General features: G+C 36.3%; 1 protein-coding gene across 1 annotated transcript in view; it reads left to right on the forward strand.

The window, feature by feature from the left end:
* The first annotated feature begins 310 nt into the window (after nt 1-310).
* Nucleotides 311-20,117, forward strand: part of Ahr (aryl hydrocarbon receptor) — a 60,446-nt gene continuing 40,639 nt past the window's right edge. Inside the window, exons 1-2 of the mRNA XM_004626438.2 lie at nt 311-394; nt 11,023-11,210. Coding sequence (XP_004626495.1) covers nt 330-394; nt 11,023-11,210 — 253 coding nt within the window. The 5' untranslated portion in view covers nt 311-329. The remainder of the gene's footprint in view (nt 395-11,022; nt 11,211-20,117) is intronic.

Here is a 20,117-nt window from a genome sequence, read left to right on the forward strand (position 1 = left end):
TTGAGAGAGGGAGAGAGGGAGCGAGGGAGGGAAGTTAGTTGGGGATTTAGCCAAGTGTGAAGGTCCTAGGTTCAGTTTCCAAATATCGCAAATAAAAAAAGAAAACACACGCGCGCACACACACACACACACACACACACACACACCCTCAAAACCTAAACCGTGTAACTTAATATTCCCGAGGCCACGGTGTTCCGCGCGCACACCCACACACACACCCACACACACCCACTCCCCTGTCAATACCAGCAAGGACGAGGCAGACAGAAGGCACGAGTGAGGCCGGAAGGGGCAACCGGGTGCCGCGCGGCGGGCGGGCGGGCGGCGCCATGAACAGCGGCGGCGCCGGCATCACCTACGCCAGCCGCAAGCGGCGGAAGCCCGTGCAGAAAACGTGAGTGTCCGGCCCGGCTGCAGCGGTGACGCGGGCGCGGGGACCTCCGGGTGCCGCAGCCTGGGGCTCGCCGCCGACCTCCCGGGCTTCTGCGGGCGCGGGCGGATTAGACGCCTAAGCCGGCCGTGGCCGTCCGGTCCCCTCGAGGGCCCGCTGCGGCGGGCGAGGGGCGTCTCCACCTGCTGGGGCGGGAAGGTGCGAGCCGGCGGCCTGCGCGCTGTCGTCCCGAGAAGGCCCCCAGGGTCGCCTCCCCGGCCGCGCGCCCCTGCCCCAGGTGACCGCAGCGCCCGGCGCGACCCTGCCCGGAACTGTCACCCGGGAACTGTCAGCGGGACGCGCGGGGAGCGGGGAGGGCGCTGGACGGCCGGCGCTCTGCGCGCCTTTCTGGAAGCTTTCTTCTCACTTTTGGAGTGGCTTCAGAGGGTGTAAAGTAAAAGATTTAGAACTGGACTTAGGTTTCATTATTAGTATTAACCTGCAATCCCGCCCCTCCCACACGCGATCAAAATTGTGGCCTATCTAATGGTGATTACAAATTGGGATTTTGTTTTGTGTATTTGTCATGTATTTATGTGAGTCATGTATTTGTGTGAGTCGGTAAGTACGTTAGAATTTTTTTTTTTTTTTCAGGAAAACTGCCGCACTACACATCTGCTTTTGTGACTTGGCTGTATTGATCGATTATTTTTAATCACTGTCTTTGAGTTCTTTTTATGGCGTCAGTATTTTTCAGATTTTTATAAACGAGTTTTAGAACACAGAAACCGTTTTTTATAGGAACTCAGAAGGGTACATTTGCTTAAAACTAACCGTCACTGTCTGTGAACCCAGAAAAAGAATAGTTGAAACTGGGTTCATTATTCTAGATTTTTAGTTTTCTTTAAGACCTTACATTATCATCATTCTTCAGATCTAGACTTGTAAATGAAAGTTACCAGAAGATACACTAACTGATACTTGAAAGTTTTATGGTACAGTGTTTCTAACAGGAATATTGCCGAGTCAGCATTCTTTTGTCAGTTCTGAGGTTTATATTTTTGCCGAGTAGAATGGCTTCTTCTATTAAAAGATGTTTGTCAATGAGAGGCATCCCAAATGCCTGTTGTATGTATTTATTGATACAATTGTATATTTAGAATAATATATAGTATGGGTATCATGGGTTTATGTACATAGGTCAGAAAAGTTGAAGCCCTGGTGGGTTTTTTAGACGTTGAGGTTTAGTCAGTAAGCCCTTAAAAACTGATGTCCATTGTTTTGTAAACAAAATTAATGCCTTAATTGTAAAGTTTAACAGTTTTGATTTCTGGTTAATATTTCATGAAAGATCTTTTTGCATTTTCATTTTGTGTAAGAGGTTCCTTTTATATTTTAATGTACTTTCTTAGACTTGACTTGTATTTTCCTCATTCCCCTACATGTTGGTCATTGGAGACATTTATCAGCTCTTTATTAGTGAATACCATCAGTTGCTTCTATTAAACAAATGCCTTAATGTCACCAACTTAATGTATAAGAAAAGCCTAGTGCTGGCATTTACATTAACAAGTAAAAGTGTTTATGTAAGCTTTTTTATGTGAATGAAGGACACAGTTAATCAAAGTTAATCACACTCTAAGAATGAGATCATTATATTTAATTATATGTTTAATATGAGTTTTTAAATTAACTACTAGTAGGTGGCTGATGAGGTGAAAACAAACATTGGGAAAAATTACCATCTTATTTGAGCTGGACATACTATCCTGATCTACTTAACTTTGTTTTTGTAAGTGAGAACCATTTTATTTTATTTATAGAGAAAATGTTTGATAGCATAATTGTGGAACTGGTAAAGAAAGATTAGATGGCTATTTGTATATACAAGACCATAAATTCTTAAAATGAAGTTGGTGACATAATTTTTACCTGAAGGTCTTTTAGTCAGTCTTCAGTTAAGCTTCTAAAACAAAATAAACTCCCTCTAGTGGCTGGTCTCACATCTTTAGAATGTATTAAATTTAACCCCACTAAAATATATAGTACACTGAGAAAAGTTTCATTTCTCTTTGAAGCAATGAAAATTAGAAAATTGACGGATTTGAAGCAATCTTACATCTGAGCCCCTCTTTTCTTCCTTACAGAAGAAAATTTCAACAACCTACAATCTGTCGCAACTCTTTTTAGAATGTTGTTGCATACTTCGTAAACCTACTCAGAAAGAAAACAGATATATTTTATTTAAAACATTCTTGCTTTATTCTCTCTGAAATGAAAACACCTCTGTGTATTTGGTTATTTCGTCTCATGTAGTGTTGAAAACTGCACTATAGAACTAAATGGATGGCTGGGGAGATAGTGCTGTGGTCTAAGCACCTGCCTGGCAAGCATAAAGATCCAAGTTTGAATCCTAGTATTGCGTACTATGCCGGCCCCAGAACCCTGAACACCACGTGCTGGCCGCTAAAAATGGGCATGGTGGCACATGCTTGTAATCCTAGCACTGGGGAGGCTGAGACAGGAGGATCACTATGAGCCCGAGCCACATAGTGAGACCCTGTACCAATTAAGACTTCTTGGGGCCTGCCCCTTAGCTCAGTTCTTTACGTGGCTGTTCAAAAAAGCAGTCAGGCTCAGTTTGCTGTGGTTCGATCCCCACAACTCAAGCCAGCCAAACCTGCCCTGAAGGCATTTGGAGAAAAAAAAAAAAGATTTCTTAAAAACTTAAAAACAGAATAAAAACTTTTTTTTAAAAAAATAAACTCTTTTTCTCTAGTGATGTTAACTTGGAGTATATTTTTGAAGTTTTGATTATGAAAGAAAAAGTTAATACTTCAATTTTTCATATTCATAGAACATTAGTACTGAACATTGGTGTTGAATAAATGATACCTACATTTAAAACTACAGCTGCAGTGGTGATAAGCTAGCCATTATGAATCTTCAGGACCAGAAGGAACTTCTGGCATCAGAGGATCCTCTGTTAAAATGTACGCTGACTTACCAGTAATATTAACACCCTATAAAAGCCTAGTCTTCTCTTGCTAAATTGCATTTTATTTCAACAATATGAACCTCAGTTATAAAGTATACTTAGGAAATTTTATTACATCTATGATACACATTAAATGGTTCATATAAATATAATATGCCATTTTCTAAATAGCACCTGAAATAAAATAACAGGTTTTTTTCTGTAGCAGTTATTTCTCCATTATTTTCCTCCACAGTAGTTTTGTTTAGAAAGCATACACATTGTGGCTGTGGATACTCTTGCACATTGGAAATGCCAAAGGAAATAAGTGAAAATGTTTAGCTATAGGTTATACTAAGTGGCAAAAAAAAAGAAACAATTTTCTGTAAACTGAGAATAATCTGAAATAAAAGCTGATGTTTAGTTTGCTGATGGTTGTAGAGCTGGTCAAGTTTCTTGACATGAAAATAAAGCCGGACAGTATTCCCACACTGCCACTATCCCAACTAAAACTAGCAGAAAACTAGCTTTTAAACATTTTATAAAGTGTAAAAATTGCTAAAGATGCGAATGAGATTGAAGTGTGAGTTCCATTGTCAGTACTTTTAGCTTGGGTTAGCACAGAATAATCAATTCTCCTTTGAAACAGTAAGAGGCAGTATATGAGTATGTTCTCAAGTATAGATTCAGATGAAACAGGCCATTTCATTGGTGGAGACACTTAGGTCCTTCATGCTTGTTCATGTGTTTGTTAAGACAGTTACTTGGAAATAAGGACCACGGGCATCATTAACAGCAGTACAGTACTTGTCTACTTGTCTATTTCCTTGAAACTATTTTTTGGTATAATTGTTTAACTTCTGTTTCTTGCCTGCACTCTGATACAAACATTGAGCACCATTCCTACATACCTCAATTTTCCACTTTTATGGTAGTGCTAAGGAAACAATAGTAACTGTTATAGATAGGGACCTGAAGATTCAGGCTCAAAAATGGTGAGGCAGGAAATGAATTCCTGAGTTTGGATATTGGATCCTAGATCTTTTGGCTCCAACACTTAGGCTTTTACCAACCTTAGGGTCCTGTCTAAGTGAACAAGCTCAGTGAACCCTATGGTACACCCACATGAAGGATTTTCTTTACTCTGCTGTTTTTCTTTAAATAGCTAGCATTATGGCTGAAATAAACACACAATTTGTACTTGTTCATTCTTGTTTTTAATGTTCTTCCTTAAAAGTCTTTTCCTCCATGTTGCTGACTTGTCGCTTACCTTCCCTTTTAAAATACTGTGGTAATATCTATATGGGGAGCTATTTCATAATTTATTTTGCTGTTTTTCTTTTGGAGGAAATGCTGTTATTTCCAGCCTTTCAGTATTTTAAGTAATATTTTCCAGACACCATTAAGATACGTAGAGTAAGCAAATTATTAGTTATTTCCTTGGGAAAAATTTCTGTGAGTGAATGATAGAGGTATATATCCTTAAGGTTGAGTCATATATACCAAAGATAGTGTAATCAGGACAGTCTGTCCCAACACTGCTTACTCATTGCGGTATAAGAAATTTGCTGCTAATAACATTGCCACTGGTGGTCTATAGATACACCTATATCCATCCATTCCTGCTTGAAACTGTTAACTGTTTTATAGATTAAAAGGTGAAGAAGACAGTTGTATGTGGTAGTAGAAGTAGGTAGGTTTGCAGATTTTCTACTTGAAGTGTCTTTTATATATTAATTTACTTTGCTTTTTATTTTAAGCAATTTGTCCTTTTTTCTGTTGAAACATTTAAAATACATAACTATAAAGTAGTTATGTGCATATGTGCATATTGGCCAGTTCAATAACAGGCATGTAGTGCCCTCTTAAGTTAGTTTGTTGGACATTGTCCTTTGGTGTCTTTTGTAGCGGTTAAGAATGTTAACACTCTTTCATCTCTCCTTCATATTTTTCACTTTTCTTCATCTCCACAATTTAAAATTGAATACACTTTTTGATATTTCATGATTTTTGACTATATAAATATTATTTAGTGCCAAGCTAAGTAATATGCCATGATTATTACATTTGCTCTCTGGATCTGTTAATATTGAGTTCTGTTTCTTTTGTACCTGTTTTCCAACTTTATGTTTACTTCCATTTGCAGTTAGCTGTTTCTTTGATATATTGGAGAGTTTGTTCCTATCTCATTGTTTTCCCTATTTTAGCATGATTTTCTTTTTTTTAACCATAATTTTCTAGATAAGCAGGGTCACTGTACAAATATCTGCAGTATACACTCCTCAAACTGGAAGTGGCTTGCTTATATGTAAGAGCTGATTTAGATCTCCACGCCTCCCTAAACTGTGTTGGCATTACTTTTATAACACTGACGATACTGACAAATACTTCATGCCTCATTTACTGTGTTGTAGAGTATATTTCCTCCAACTAGGAAAAGTAAATTCTTTAAAGATGAGGACTGTCGTTTGTCTTTGTAACCACTGGAGCTTCTTCATACTGTGCACATAGTAGATGTTTGAAATTAACTTAATAATGGAACACCACTTAAATTTTTTCCAGTTGGTTTTAATAGTTCTGATATAGTAAGTTTACTTAGGTAGAGTTTAGGAATAATCCCTAAAAATGTATGTCTTTGCATAGGAAAAGAACAGAAAAAACATTCATAATTTTTTCAGGATTTAGTGATTTCTAAAGCATACTGTTTTCCCCCTTGTTTTTACTATTAGTGTGCTGTGTTGGAAATTATGCTGTTTATACCTCATTTTTCCTCAACTATAACAGTCAGGGAAAGCAAAGGACCCAGCACAGCTGGAGCGCAGCAGTGAGACAGTGACAGCAGAAGTTCTACTCATTCACAGTTGTTTCTGGCCAGAATTCTTAACTGTTTTGCTATATACTTTTTCCTTTTATAGAGCTATAAAATAGCCACCTGTGTTCAGTCTAAATGTTAAAGTTTGACTATTGTGCTATACACATCAATTCTGTAATATTACATTGATCACAGTTTCGGATTTATGCATTAAATATTGTCATTCTGAAGTAAGTAGACACTGAAGCTGAGAGGAGGAAGTGGAGTTTACTGTGTGCAGTTTATTGGGTTATATGAAGTAATACTGTACTTCGTATTTTCTACCTAGTAGATGGAGAGTAGCACCATAGTAGACGTTAAGGAGGATCTATGTTCTAGAAAACATGAATGAGGACATTCAGGTACAGTGACCGCAAACAGAGATAAGCAAATTATTGGTAGGTAGACTGAAACGGTGGGAGTAGATTCAGCTGCCCAGAAGAAACTGCTGGTAGAACAAGCTCAGTATTCTTAAGAAGTGACCACTTGTTAGGAAATGTCATTCTAGTTTCATAGGGCTACTGAAACTTTTTGCATGTCATTTTGAGATTTTATAATAAATAAGCACTTGCAATTAGACTCATCTGTGAGTAAACAAGATTGTTAATCTTTTTTCATTTTGCTATAAAAACTGGGCACAGGTGATAAGCCTGATAGTTATTTTAGATTGGGACATTAAGAAGACTTTAAAAATAGCATCGGACTGGCATTGAACATGTCACCGGGCCTGTCACTACCAGTTGCTCCAGTGTGCAGTGCTTCAGGAGCAGCAGTGTGGCTTGCAGGCTACGAGGGCCCTGCTTGCACAACAGTTCTGACTACAGGTTGGGACAAGAGGAGGTTTAGGTTTAAAAAAAATAGTAAGTTTCTTTGCCTCATTAACACCTTACAGCCTATTTAGGAGATTTCTGAACTGAGAGCTCCCAAATCTAAGCTTACAGGGATGTTAATTTATATCTAAAATACAGCCTTTTATTTAAATAATGCTCAGTGTACTTTGGTGTAAAGACAATATAAAAGTAAAAATGCTGGCATAATATAAGTTAAGTGCAGTTGGTATTAGTCTTTATATATAGTTATCCTGCCTGTCTTTTATGTGTATAGGTGTATATGAAATATTTTCACAAAATTATGAATATTTATATAAAATCAGTGAAAAAGTGAGCTAAATAGATCAGTTTAGGTTTAACAATCTGAAATGTTAAAAGCTTCAGATCAAGTGGAACACATAGCAGATGTGAAAGAGGTTGTTTCTCAGTCCTGGCCTTACTCATAAATTCCTTATAATTTCTTAATTTTCTGAAGAAAGTGCATTCGACTTTTCTGTGCCCTCCAGATACTCCATCTACCCTGGTTCTGTTCTGTCTTCGTTATTCCTCCTCAGTCATCTGCATAGCTTCATGTCACTCAGGCATTTTCATCGTATTTGTGGAGCCCTCATTAGGACATGAGCTATTTTTCTGAACTAGAGACCTCGGAGTCCACTGCAGCCTTGCCCACCCAGCATGTTCCTCTCCTTTCAGTACCCAGGCCATTTAATTGCGCAGACATCTTACTCGTGTTTAAGTCTCCCCTCAAGCCACTCTTTTTTTGATGTCCTTCCCACCACTGCCTTTTGTCAGGCTCTAATCATTTATTCTCTGAACTCTTGTGGCTGGCAAACATTTGAGAGTCCGCTTGTACTGTGCTGGGCTCTGGGGAGAGCAAAACGCCCATATATAGAGTAGTGAGAGTACCAGACAAACAAGTACATGTGATTAGCATGCTGAATACTGTTAGAAATTTGATCTTATGCTAAATATTTAATAAGATGCACAGTGATGCATTAGAAATATAGACATTGCTGCATTGTGTAATGAAACAGCCTGACAGTGTCACTCTGTATTGAATACTGCAGAGGTTGTGAGATTGTCAGGTTGGGTTGCGTAATACTGAGGCAGCGCAAGCGAGACAGTGGGACCGCCAAGAGAGACGTACTGTAAGCGCTGTGATTTCTCTGTCATGCCAGTTTGTCTCACTTCAGTGTTTGTATTCCTGTCTCCTCCTCAGTGTTTCATGAGCATGACTGGACAGCTACCAAGAGTGCTGGACTAGATTGTATACACGATTTCACTTTGTGTGAAGTTATTTGTGCAGAGTACTTCTTAGTGGAATGGTTGTAAGACATTTGTATGTAAGATACAGAAGGCCTTTGGAGCACAACAGCTAATCCATTAGGAGGTAGAACAGAAGACTGAAAGTTACGAGCAGACTTGAAGGGCATACATGTTGACAACTGTACAAGTTTCTTAGCTAAGGTATAGCGGGCAAGAAGGGCTTTTAGTTAGAAGAAGTGAAGCCAGAGGGTTGAATGGAAGCCAGGAGTCATGAAGGTTTTTATATGCTAAGCTATAAATATGGACACTTCAAGGCTACTGCAAGGTTTAATTTGAGGAGTGTTACTGGTTTATGCATATCAGAAAAATCTTCCTGGTGGTAGAATCTTAACTTTGGCAAGCCCTCTTCTGCTTCTCATAATCATTATTGCTAGAGTCCACTTAGCAAAACATGGGGAGAGTACATTACACTCAAAGCTTAAGATGACACCCAGGTACCAAAATCTAGTTTTCTACCATAACTTTGAGGAAACTTACAATTCCTTGCATCTCTGTCTGTCTGTCCTTCCTTCCTTCCTTTTTTTTTTTTTTTTTTTTTTTTTGGTACTGGGGATCAAACTTAGGACTTCACACTTACCAGGCAGGTGCTTATGCCACTGAGCTATCCTCCTAGCTCGTAGCATCTTGAACATTTGCATTACACCCACACGACACCCTTTTCATTGTGTCTGTTACTGTGCTGAAACATCACACCAGACGCTTTCCCTGGCTATCAAAACCAGAATCCCTATCACTTCTTGGTTCCTTTCTTTCTTTCTGAACATTCATCAGCTGGAAGAGCTCTGAGTTTTTCATCTATCCTCCAACTGGGAGGTAAGCGCCATGAGAACAGAAGGTCTTGTATGTTTTGCCCACTTCTCAGTATACTGCACCTAGCACGTCTTTGGAGGTGTGGAATGTTTGTTGGAAGTATTTGGCCCCAAACTCCTTGCCCCTTCTCTCTCCGTGGGTATCACAGTGCAGCAAGGAGGCCTCTTACAGTTCAATCAGACCTTGTTTTGCTTCCCCACAAAATCCCATTCATCTTTTGAGATGCTACCCAGATGGTACTTTTTCTATAAAATCTTCTCTCCTGTGCTTGCTCCTACTTACACCCACATGCTGGTTGTATATGTGGTAAAAGAGTGTCTCCCTGGGCTCTGCAGCATATGATAGATGCAGGAAGTATTTTATGACAATTTAGTAATTAACAAGTAGAGCATTGTACAGAAAGGTAGGTAAGCACTATAAGCAGAAATTGAGATTCAGTTGGCTCATTGGAGAAATATAGTACTTATGTGTGTCTTAATAAAGAATGCAGTACCATATAGTTGGGGGAGGTAGCTAGGGAAATAGTCTATAATTTTTGTTTCATATGCGATTATACAAATAGTCTATAGAGAAAGCATTTTTATCTCTATACCACGCTACCAACTTGTTACCCTTTTTAAAACAGAAATAATATGAACTGAAATAAAAAAAGTTAAGTCCTAAAGAAATTATTTACTTATGGGCAGTGTAAAAAATAATACAATTCCGTATATACTTTATCTTCTTACATAAAAAATTTTCCTACAAATATCATTGAAGATATAAATATGTAGAAGTGCTTTGATCAAAGCAAATTAATAGCATTACACCTAAGCTAATTTCTGCTTTCTAAGACAAAATTCCATTTGGCTTGTCCTAAATGCCTTTTTTGTAATAATACACTGGAAAGGTGTAGAGTCATATTCTTAAAATTATCTTGGTTTTTTTAGTTTCTTCTTTGTTTTAGCATAGGTGTGATGATTTGTAAATTTGCTATACATGACTGATTTCTGTAGTGAAATGTTGATTAAGGCCTTTGTGTGGAGCTTCCCAGTTTTCATTTCTGCATTCATGCTCCTCTCCTTTCCACAAATCTTCTCTCAGGCGAATGTCATGTCAAGTTCTTGGGTTTTTATTGAACTTTCTAAGTAAATATTCCAATACAAACAGTGAAAGCTAATAATTAAGTAGAATCTGCTCAGTCAAGAAAGCAAATATTGCCATTAATCAGAGTTAACCTCTAATATCTGTCATTCAACAAATATCAATAAAATCAAATCTGTTCTCCTTTTTAACATTTCAGGACCATATCAAATGACAAGGGAACCTTTATTAGGGCCTAAGGGGGCCTAGGAAGTCTTTACCAATCAGATGAAAGTAGAAGCTGGAAATAATGAAGATAAGCTTTATTTATGGGTTTTCTGCTTATTTGCAACGTAAATTATGCTGTGATACTTGTGGAAGACAGCAGCAGAGGCATACTTTTCACATAATTCATCACAGATGTACTGTCCTTCACTCACAATGACTGTGTTTGAGGGAGAAAACATTCTAGTAGTCTTGTTAATTGTGAATTACTCTATGCGTATGAAATATAAGTATTTTCCCAGTATGTACTTAGCATGTTTCCTGTGATGAGTTCACAGCTTTTCAAGTAAAATATTAGATAGAATTTTACCCCTGCCCTTGTTTTACTTAGTTAAGATATGAAAGGAAGATTTGGGCAACCTAATCTTTATGTAAACCTAAAGTATTTTTTTTCTAAAGTAAATTTTTAAAATTTGTTATATTCCAAAAATATTTAAGGAGATATTATAATGCAATAGATATTTTTGCTTTATAGTTTAAAGATTTTTACGGTCTTTTATTTGTTTTTCAGTGTAAAGCCAATCCCAGCTGAAGGAATCAAGTCAAATCCTTCCAAGAGACATAGAGATCGACTTAATACAGAGTTGGACCGTTTGGCTAGTCTGCTGCCTTTTCCACAAGATGTTATTAATAAACTGGACAAACTTTCAGTTCTTAGGCTCAGTGTCAGTTACCTAAGAGCCAAAAGTTTCTTTGACGGTAAGACAGTAGGTTTCTTTACGATAACTTAAAAAAATGCTAGCGTTAAATAGGGCTATTTCTATGTTGCTGACTATACAGCCATGTGTAAGAAAAGTTTTATCTGTTTCTATTTAAAAAAAAAAAAAAAAAAAAAAAAAAAAAAAAATTGGAAAAAAAAAAAGCCCTAGTTCAAACCCCGGGACCCCCAAAAAAAAAAAAAAAAAACAACTTAATGACAAAGTCAAGTTTGTGTTACTCCTAAAAGCTATTTTCTGGTTCCATTCTTCCAACAGACCAGCTACTTACAGTTATGAATCCGTCTTTAATAATCATACATTTAGAAATTGTGCTCCAACTGTGTATGTTCATTTCTAGCTCCTATTCTTCCATTTCAACTGTTTAAAGTGTCTTTCTCAAGGCCAGGGAGATGGCTCAGTGGAGTAAGTACTTCCCTGGCAAGCGCAAGGGTTTGAGTTCAATCCCCAGTTCCGCCAAAAAATAAAGTGTCTTTCTCTTTTTTAGAAGGCAAGAATAAGGTACATATTAATACTGTGATACATTGTTACTGGATTTTCTGTTTTCATGGCTAAGTTATTTTTCCTTTCAGAATTATATATGCTTCTAATTGTTTTATATCAATGTAAGTCTACTATAAGAAGATGTAATTAAAACATTTTTCCTAAGTAGAAAGAACACATTAGTATAGGAGCTAAAGGAATTGAATTCATTTTCCATTGTGCCACTGACAAGCTGTTTTCACTTTAACCAAACCAGGCAGCATCCCCACCCCTCAGTTTACTCAGCTGTACAGGGTGGAGTTTGGAGCCCAGTAGCTAGGACCTGCCTTTTACCATTCAGATCCACACTATTTGATTGTAATAGTATTTTAAATGCGAAGTTTTTGTTTCGACTGATGTTCCAGTGACTTTTTTCATGTAAAATAATTTTCTTTTGTCTGTTTATAAGTCAAACATAGATGTTTCAAGGACATTTTTCTATAGTCATCTTATTGTACCGCCTGGTAGAATCTCAGTGGCCTGTCTCCGTGCTGCCCAGATGTCAGGGTGCTTACAAATTGTAGGGATCATGTTAAGCTGTAGATTCTTCTTTGGTTGGTTCAGGTGTGGCCACACATTTGCCTTTCTGGGAAGCTCTGAGATGATGCTGATGTTACTTAACTAGGTCACCAGACAGTTTCTAGGCTCCGTATTTACAGATTGAAATTGTAGTTTGTATTTGGAGTATTGTATAGCAAGTTTACTTTAGATTTATGTTTACATGGTTGTTTGATATAAGTATCATTTTTATTTGCTGGTTTGTAGGTTTACTGACATGATTTTCTTAGGAACAAAACTGTGCAGCTTTAACAATTATGATCTGTTCAGTATTTTATTTTGTGTACTAGGAATAGAACTCAGGACTTGCACTTGCCAGGCAGGCACTTGGACAGAGCCCTGGGCAGTATATTTTTGATTGAAGGTAGTGATTTCAGGGAAAGAATGGGACAGCATTCTATGAACTTTTTAAAAGATTTGTAGTAGACCTTGTATTTTTTCTGTCTTTGAATTTTCAGTTTTATCGTACCAAGCCACTCATCTTGGGGATGACTTATGCAGTACTTAGTGACAGAACTATGTGCGTATATTTATCAGCTATGGAGTCTTTTGGGAGAAAAACTAGAATCCAGCTTCTGGATTCCATGTATGGTTTTTTCTGAGCAAACTCTGAGGACTTCTCCCTAGGCGTCTTGTTTTCATAAGCGTTGTCCTCAGTAAATAGCATCAGCATTACTTGTGAAATGGTTATAAATGCTCTTTCTTGAGCCTCACCCTAGGCCTGTGGAGTCACAAGCTGGCTGTGGGTCTAGCTGTGTATTGGCGTTTGGCAGCCGTGCTGTGATTGTAACTGACACCCACGCCCAGCTTCCTGGGAAGCTGTCTTGTTCCTCTGCACCTCTGCACATGTTGGTGGTAGGAATTCCGTCAAGACGTCGTCCCCACCCTTAGAGAGTTTGTACACAGAAGCTTGAGACTGGATTAGATTTATCAACCTGGGTTATTTTGCATTCTCATTTACTTCTTTATAATGTTTTTTTTCTTAAATATATAAATTGTCCAGTAGAACAGAACTGAAGTTGTTTTGTGTAATCTGTGTGCCATTCATCCTAGCATAATTACTGTCTTCTAGATATATGTGTGTATGTGAGCATGCACATACGTACATACATACATACATACATACATGCACACATACATATTTAATATATTATACATATACACATTTACATGCATATATAATTTGACATCTGTGCCTCAAATAAAGGAGATCACAGGTTTAACTTCTAAAGAATGTTGCAGTGTAACAGGGCTCATCATGGAGTTCTTGTTAAAAGTAATTTCTTGTCTGTTTATTAATAAGTTAGTTTAATTTTATTATACTCCAGTGTATTTGACAGGATCTTATTGTCTACAGTAAAGTTGTATTCTTTCATCAATTGTATTGTTTTTAATCTTACAATCTTTACAGGTTCCAAATTCAATGGGATGTGCCTCTTATGTGGCCACTCAGTAGATTTTATGGAAAAATATAGAAATCAGAATTTAAACAAGCATTTTAGAGAGTCTATAGCAGCATCTTACCCTGGCCTTAGTTGTGACCTTAACTACTATTAAATAATTATTTGCTTTACCTTTGGAAGGAAAGATCCAAACAAAAAAGTTTTAGAAAGACCATAACTGTGATTGCTTAGGTTTTAGTGGCATGCGTATGTCTTGCACAGTACCCAGGTTATTCTGTACAGTAAGGAATATAGAGTTAGAGGGAAGTGAGGTGTACAAATTAGTTAAAAACAAAAGATCTCAGATCTCCCAAATGTCATTGTTCTGGAATGACAGCACAGTGTTTCAGAGCATACAGAGAATAAAATCCGGGGTAACCCGTAGGAACTGAAAAATGCCATATGAGAGTCAGAGACTTGGAGCAGGCTGCAGTGTTTAGGGTTTTCCTGCTCTCTTAGGTTCCCTGTCCCACTAGTAGGGAAACCGTATAGCAAAGTGAAGGGAAGCTCAAAATGAATAACAGGATGCAAACAAGGGGTGTGCAGATTCCTGCGGAAAGAACAATATAAACGAATAATCATGCAATCTTTTCAGAAAGGAAACTCAAGTTTTACTATAACAATAGATATTTTTCCAAGAAAATACATCTATTTATTGCAAGTTTAAATAATCCAACTTGGATGGATCTTCTTAAACTTAGGAGCCATGAATATATTGCTGTTACTGTCTGAAAAGCAGTGTTTACGTTTTAAGTGCCACATTGATACTTATTTTTTCTAACTAACCAAAACATTCTAAAATGCAAGTTTTAAGTACTTAAGCTGGACTTAGTAATTTTTCAGTCATGGTTAAGTTAGAACTAGTGTGACATCTAAATATTAAGGTCAGTTATCACACTATCCTAAGATAGAAGGTATTTTATAAAACATAAATCATTTAATGACTATGAGCAACTGTAGTTTATTTACAAGGACTAGGATTTTGGTTACCGTAGTTTATCTGTAGGGACTACAATTTGGTTAATTACAACCTAATGTTTGAAGTTGGTTAAAGTTATGGCTGTTGTCATATTATTAGTAAAGATAATCAGTGTGGTATTTTATTCTTAGTAATTTCAATATATACTAATAATTTAATTGCATTTCTTTATTACCTTATTGAAATGTTTATCTGTATATAACTTGTGTTTTGTAATAGCAACCAAAAAAAATGAAATTTTGGGAAAAAAATGAAAACTTGGAAATGACTGTCTGTGTTTACAAGACATAACAGTCTCATGAAGAAAAAGGGCAGAAAAATGTTCCTGTCACAGTAGTAGTGGTTAGATGGCATGTAGCGTTAGTTAATTCAGTAAAATATTTATTGGGGGCTGGGGAGATGGCTCATTAGAATAAGTGCTTCCCTGGCAAGCGCAAGAACCTGAGTTCAATCCCAATTTTCGAAAAAAAAATATATATATATATTGCACCATTCAAAATGTAACATTACAGTAACAAGAAATGTTTACCATCCTCCATTTATGTTTAAGTCATAGGCTATTTTTTGTGACACCCTCATAATTGAGATGTATAAATTTGTAAGAAAAAAAGACTTAGAAACAAGCAAGACAATTTTGTATAGGTTGTTATTAGCCTTTACAGAATAGAATTTCTGAATACAAGTTACTAATTTCAAAGACTGAGAGGCAGAGGAATGTCTTAATTCATAGCATGTACTTAAAATACCATGATACAAAGCTCAGAATTATTTACATTAGAATATTTTAAATTCATGAAATATAAAATAGTGTGGGAAACACAATATAATTATTAGATGTGGTGGTCTTAAATTTTAGACATCATTTATCGTACATCTTCATTAACATTTATTTCAAACAAAAAATTACAAATTGTTCTCTCCTAGGTCTTCCCCTTGAAGACTTTTGTTTCTTCTAAGTTCGTTAGTTTTTTTGTTTTAACTAAACTCAAACTATTTACTGTTGTAAACATTTAATAAAAGCATTGGGATCTAAATACAAACTTTTTAATTTTTCTCTTTTTCTTATTGTTTCTTTTTAATTTCTTACAACTCTTTGTTGTTGTTTCATTTTTATTTCTCTTTTAAATGTTTTTATTCATTTTAATGAGAAAAAAGATAAAACAGTAATGAAACAGTTTCCAGACACGTTAGTAGAACAGTTACAATAATTAATACATTGCATATGGTTGTCTTCGTAGTAGTTATTCAGAGGACAAGATGTAGACATGATATCTTGTCTAAACAATATTAGTACAAACCTTTCTTCTCATTGAACTAAGAGAAAGTAGCTATATATCTGTCCTAACTATCTTGTACATACATATTTTTTTTCACAACAAAATGGTCCTTTATTTATATCCCCCTTTTTTGTTTTGTTTTGTGAGTAAATACAATCTTTGACAATTTCAGCAAAATAAGTAGTATGTCATTAGCTTTTGAAGAGAAAGGTGTGATGGTTATTTATCCTCTCCTTGAGCATTTGTGTAAATTTAAGTCTTATTTTGTAACCCTTTAAAGAAAAAATTTTTTCTTGGGAATACATATACATACCATGTAAAATTATGAACAAGCAGTAAAAATGAATACAGTAGGAAAGTGCTTTTGAAGATTGATGTCTTACAAAGTCTAAATGGATTTCTCCATCTTCATTCATAGGAATTTTATAATTTCATATGCTTTCCTATAAGTTTAAATTATACAACAGTTTAGTCATTAGCTAAGTTATGTACAGAAACTTTACTGTCATAGCTAATGTGGTTTCCTAATTCTAAGAATGGCTAAAGTAGGTTTATCTGTGAAACATTTTAGCACATTTGAAACATCATATACCTATAGCATTATCTCTCTTACCTTATTTATGTTTTTACCCCAAAATCCCATTCTAAAACTTGAAAGTCTGCTTATAATATTGATGATAACTTCTGTAGCTAAACTACGTAAATCTATAAATTCTTTTAGGTTTTAGTTTAATCCAAGTAGACTTAAACATGAATAAATAAAAAAATAGTAGATCATTCCTATTAGGGGAATATCCAGAATCCTGACTTTTAATCCTGGCTTTATAGTGAACAATTTAACCTCTTTGTATCAAACATTTGATTTCTCTTTCCTGCAGATATCCCAATTTACAATATATAATTCATTAAGTTATATGAATGCATGTAAAACGTTATAATTTTATACAGGAAACTTTTATCTCTGAGTGTTAGTTTGCTTTAACAAGTACTTAAAAACACATTGACAAGGGGCTGGGGAGATGGCTCAGTGGAATAAGCACTTCCCTGGCAAGCGCAAGGGCCTGAGTTCAATCCTCAGTTCTGGAAAAAAAAAAAAAAAAAAACCTTGACAGCTGAAATTCAAACAATTAAACTTACTCATTGTGTATTGTATATTTTGTCCCATTTTTTAAATTTAGTGAATAATACTACCTCTTCCTGCTGAACATTGAATCCAGGACCTCAGGCATGCTCCAAAAGTGCTCTCTCATTGGGATATGCCTTAGGTAGATTTCTTCATCATGAATATTCTCTGTTGGATAATTAAAAGCTTGTTTTTTGAAGAAACAATATCTGCCTTATAAGGAGAAATAAAATTTTGAGCTCAGATATAGAAGGAAGGAAAGTGTCTTATTAAGAAACACAAGTACGGCTGGGGAGGTAGCTTGGTGGCCTAAGTGCCTGCCTGGCGAGCACAAGGTCCTGAGTTTGCTTCCATGCCGTGCGGGCTCCAGAACCTCAGATGTGCTGCGCCTGCCCCTAAACTGGTGTGGTCCTGCATGCCTACAATCCCAGCACTGGGGAGGCTGAGAACAGAGGATCACTTCAGTCTGAACTGCTTAGTGAGACCCTGTATCAAGGCTCAGGTCAACAACTTCTGCCAGTTCTGCTGATAACCCACTACTATTATGGACTATTGGACTATATTGAGTTATTTTGCTGAATTCAAGCACCTACAATATTTGAATGGCAATGGGACACCCATCTCTGACAAAACAAAAAAAAGGGGGGGATATAAATGAACGACAATTTGTAGTGAAAAAAATACATATATATCTGTATATACAAACTAGGATAGATATACAGCTACTTTCTCTTAGTTCAGTGAGAAGTAAGATTTGTGCTAATAATGTTAAGATATCATGTCTGCATGTTGTCCTCTGAATAACTACTATGAAGACAACAATATGTAATGTATTAATTGTAACTCTCCTACTAACCTGTTTTAAAACTGTCTCATTGCTATTTCTTTCTCATTAAAAATAATCAAAAAATAAAAATGAATAAATAGAAACAGATATTGGTCAGTACATATGTGAATAAGGTTTGAATCATCTAAATATAACTATTTGATAATGCTGTGATACATTTACTCTGCAATGCCCATCATGAATTAGATTAACTCTTTTTTGTGTTGTGCGGTTGCTTCATAGATTTCTCAATGAGGAAATAATTGAAATATCTTAACATTTTTCTATTTTTATATTGGTATTCCTCACCTTGGAAGGTGGTACATGCTCTGCAAATGGGGAGCATTTTAACAAGCGTCTGTTACAGTACAGCAGGTGCTTCCCAAGTAGCAGAATCGGCTACTGGCATTTTGTTTCTGTGAACTGTCATATATTTTATTCCAGTGGTGTGATGTTTAAAGCCTCTTATACATGTGATTATGCATGTGATTTACCTAACACATTTTAATTTTGAAGTACTTTCATATCTGCATGGAATAGTCATCATAGAAGTCTTAGTAATTCTCATTAATGCTCTCCAAAAGTTAACTCCTGTTATTTAGTTTATTGTAAGTATTCAATAATGGTTTCAGAGGGTTTAACTTGGAACAGAGTTGATTATTTTGTCCTTGATTGTCAGTGATTCATTTCAGGCATTACCTGGGTATTCTTCAGGTTATTTTGTCCCCTCAATGATTTGTCTCAAGAGGTGGCATTGTCTTTACTTAAAGGTAAAGAAACAAGGTGAATGTTGGTTAGTGTAGTGGGAGAAATTGAGGAGTCAGTTGAATACCATACACTGGACTCGTGCTGTGTGGGATTTTATCCAGACTATACCCCTTAAATTTGTGTCCCTGAGAAAGTTACTTAAAATCCTAAAATCTCTGCTCCCTACTTTATTGAAAACACAAGAGTGCCAGTCTCTCTCTTTTTTTTTTTACATTCTTCTTAGTGGTTAATTGCAGTACATGATGCGGACTCGACATCCTATTTACAAACACCATTAGGACAAATCATTCTATTTATTAACAGAATGTAACTATGTATCTATCCTAACCACTTTGAATACACAGATACCAAATGGACATTCATCTGTATCCTCTTTTTTTTGTTAAGTTCCATCATTTAAATATTTTTTTATTTCCTATAATGGATTTATCAATTTTATTTTATTTTATTTTAATCATTTAAATATTATAGGTGTGTAAACTCAGCAAAATATTTTAAAAGAGTTCAGAGGTCCATAATAGTATTGGGTCTTCCATTTCACTGGCAATGTCAGAAATTGTTGACCTGAGTCCCCCACAGCTCAACATAACAGCATGGCTTTATTTCTTATATTTCATTTTTATACTTTCCTTCTGGATGTTTAAGACCAAGGTAAAGCAGGACCTATACAACAAGAGTTATAGCTTTTGGGTCTGATAAGGTCAGTGAAATCCCCTCAGGATTTATTCTGAGATCCTGTAACTCAGGTTGTAGATCCTTTGTCAGTGTCAGCCATGTGGATGAGTCACAGCCATTGCGTGGCCAATGTGCTCTCTGTGAAAGCCTGAGAGAATGTTTTCTCTCCATGTGACTCTCCTTAGGCACACTCTACATCATCGATCACTTCCCCCTTGGCCCCATAATCTCCTTGAAAATTTGGGACACTACCGAGTTACATGACATTATAGTACAAGTTCTCATATGTCCAGAGTCATAATTGACCTTAGAAGGCTAGGGCCAAAATGTTGGCTTTCCTTGCAGCCCTCCTATTTCTCTAATTTTGATCTGCAAACTTACGTTGTTAACCAACGAGAAGACAAGCTTGTTATTATAGAACAACTTAGGCTGTTAAACTTAACCTCACTATCTGTCTACATATCAAACATCTTAGGCATAATATGGAACAGGTATTTTTCATCAAGTATTGATATGTTGAACTTTAAGTCCCAACAGAATATGACAAAAAACATTTAAAAATTAGAATATATTTTAAAATAGGCATAAAGAAGTATATACTTCTCATGTTTGCAAATAAGTCCAGAAATCTCACCATATACAACCTTGAAGCAGGACACTCCCACAATATTCCTTTTCCTGTCTCTTGCTTTCCTTCACCACCCCCTTCTTCTTGAACAA

This window comes from Octodon degus, unplaced genomic scaffold, assembly GCF_000260255.1.
Source record: "Octodon degus isolate 3935 unplaced genomic scaffold, OctDeg1.0 scaffold00015, whole genome shotgun sequence".
NCBI lineage: Eukaryota > Metazoa > Chordata > Mammalia > Rodentia > Octodontidae > Octodon > Octodon degus.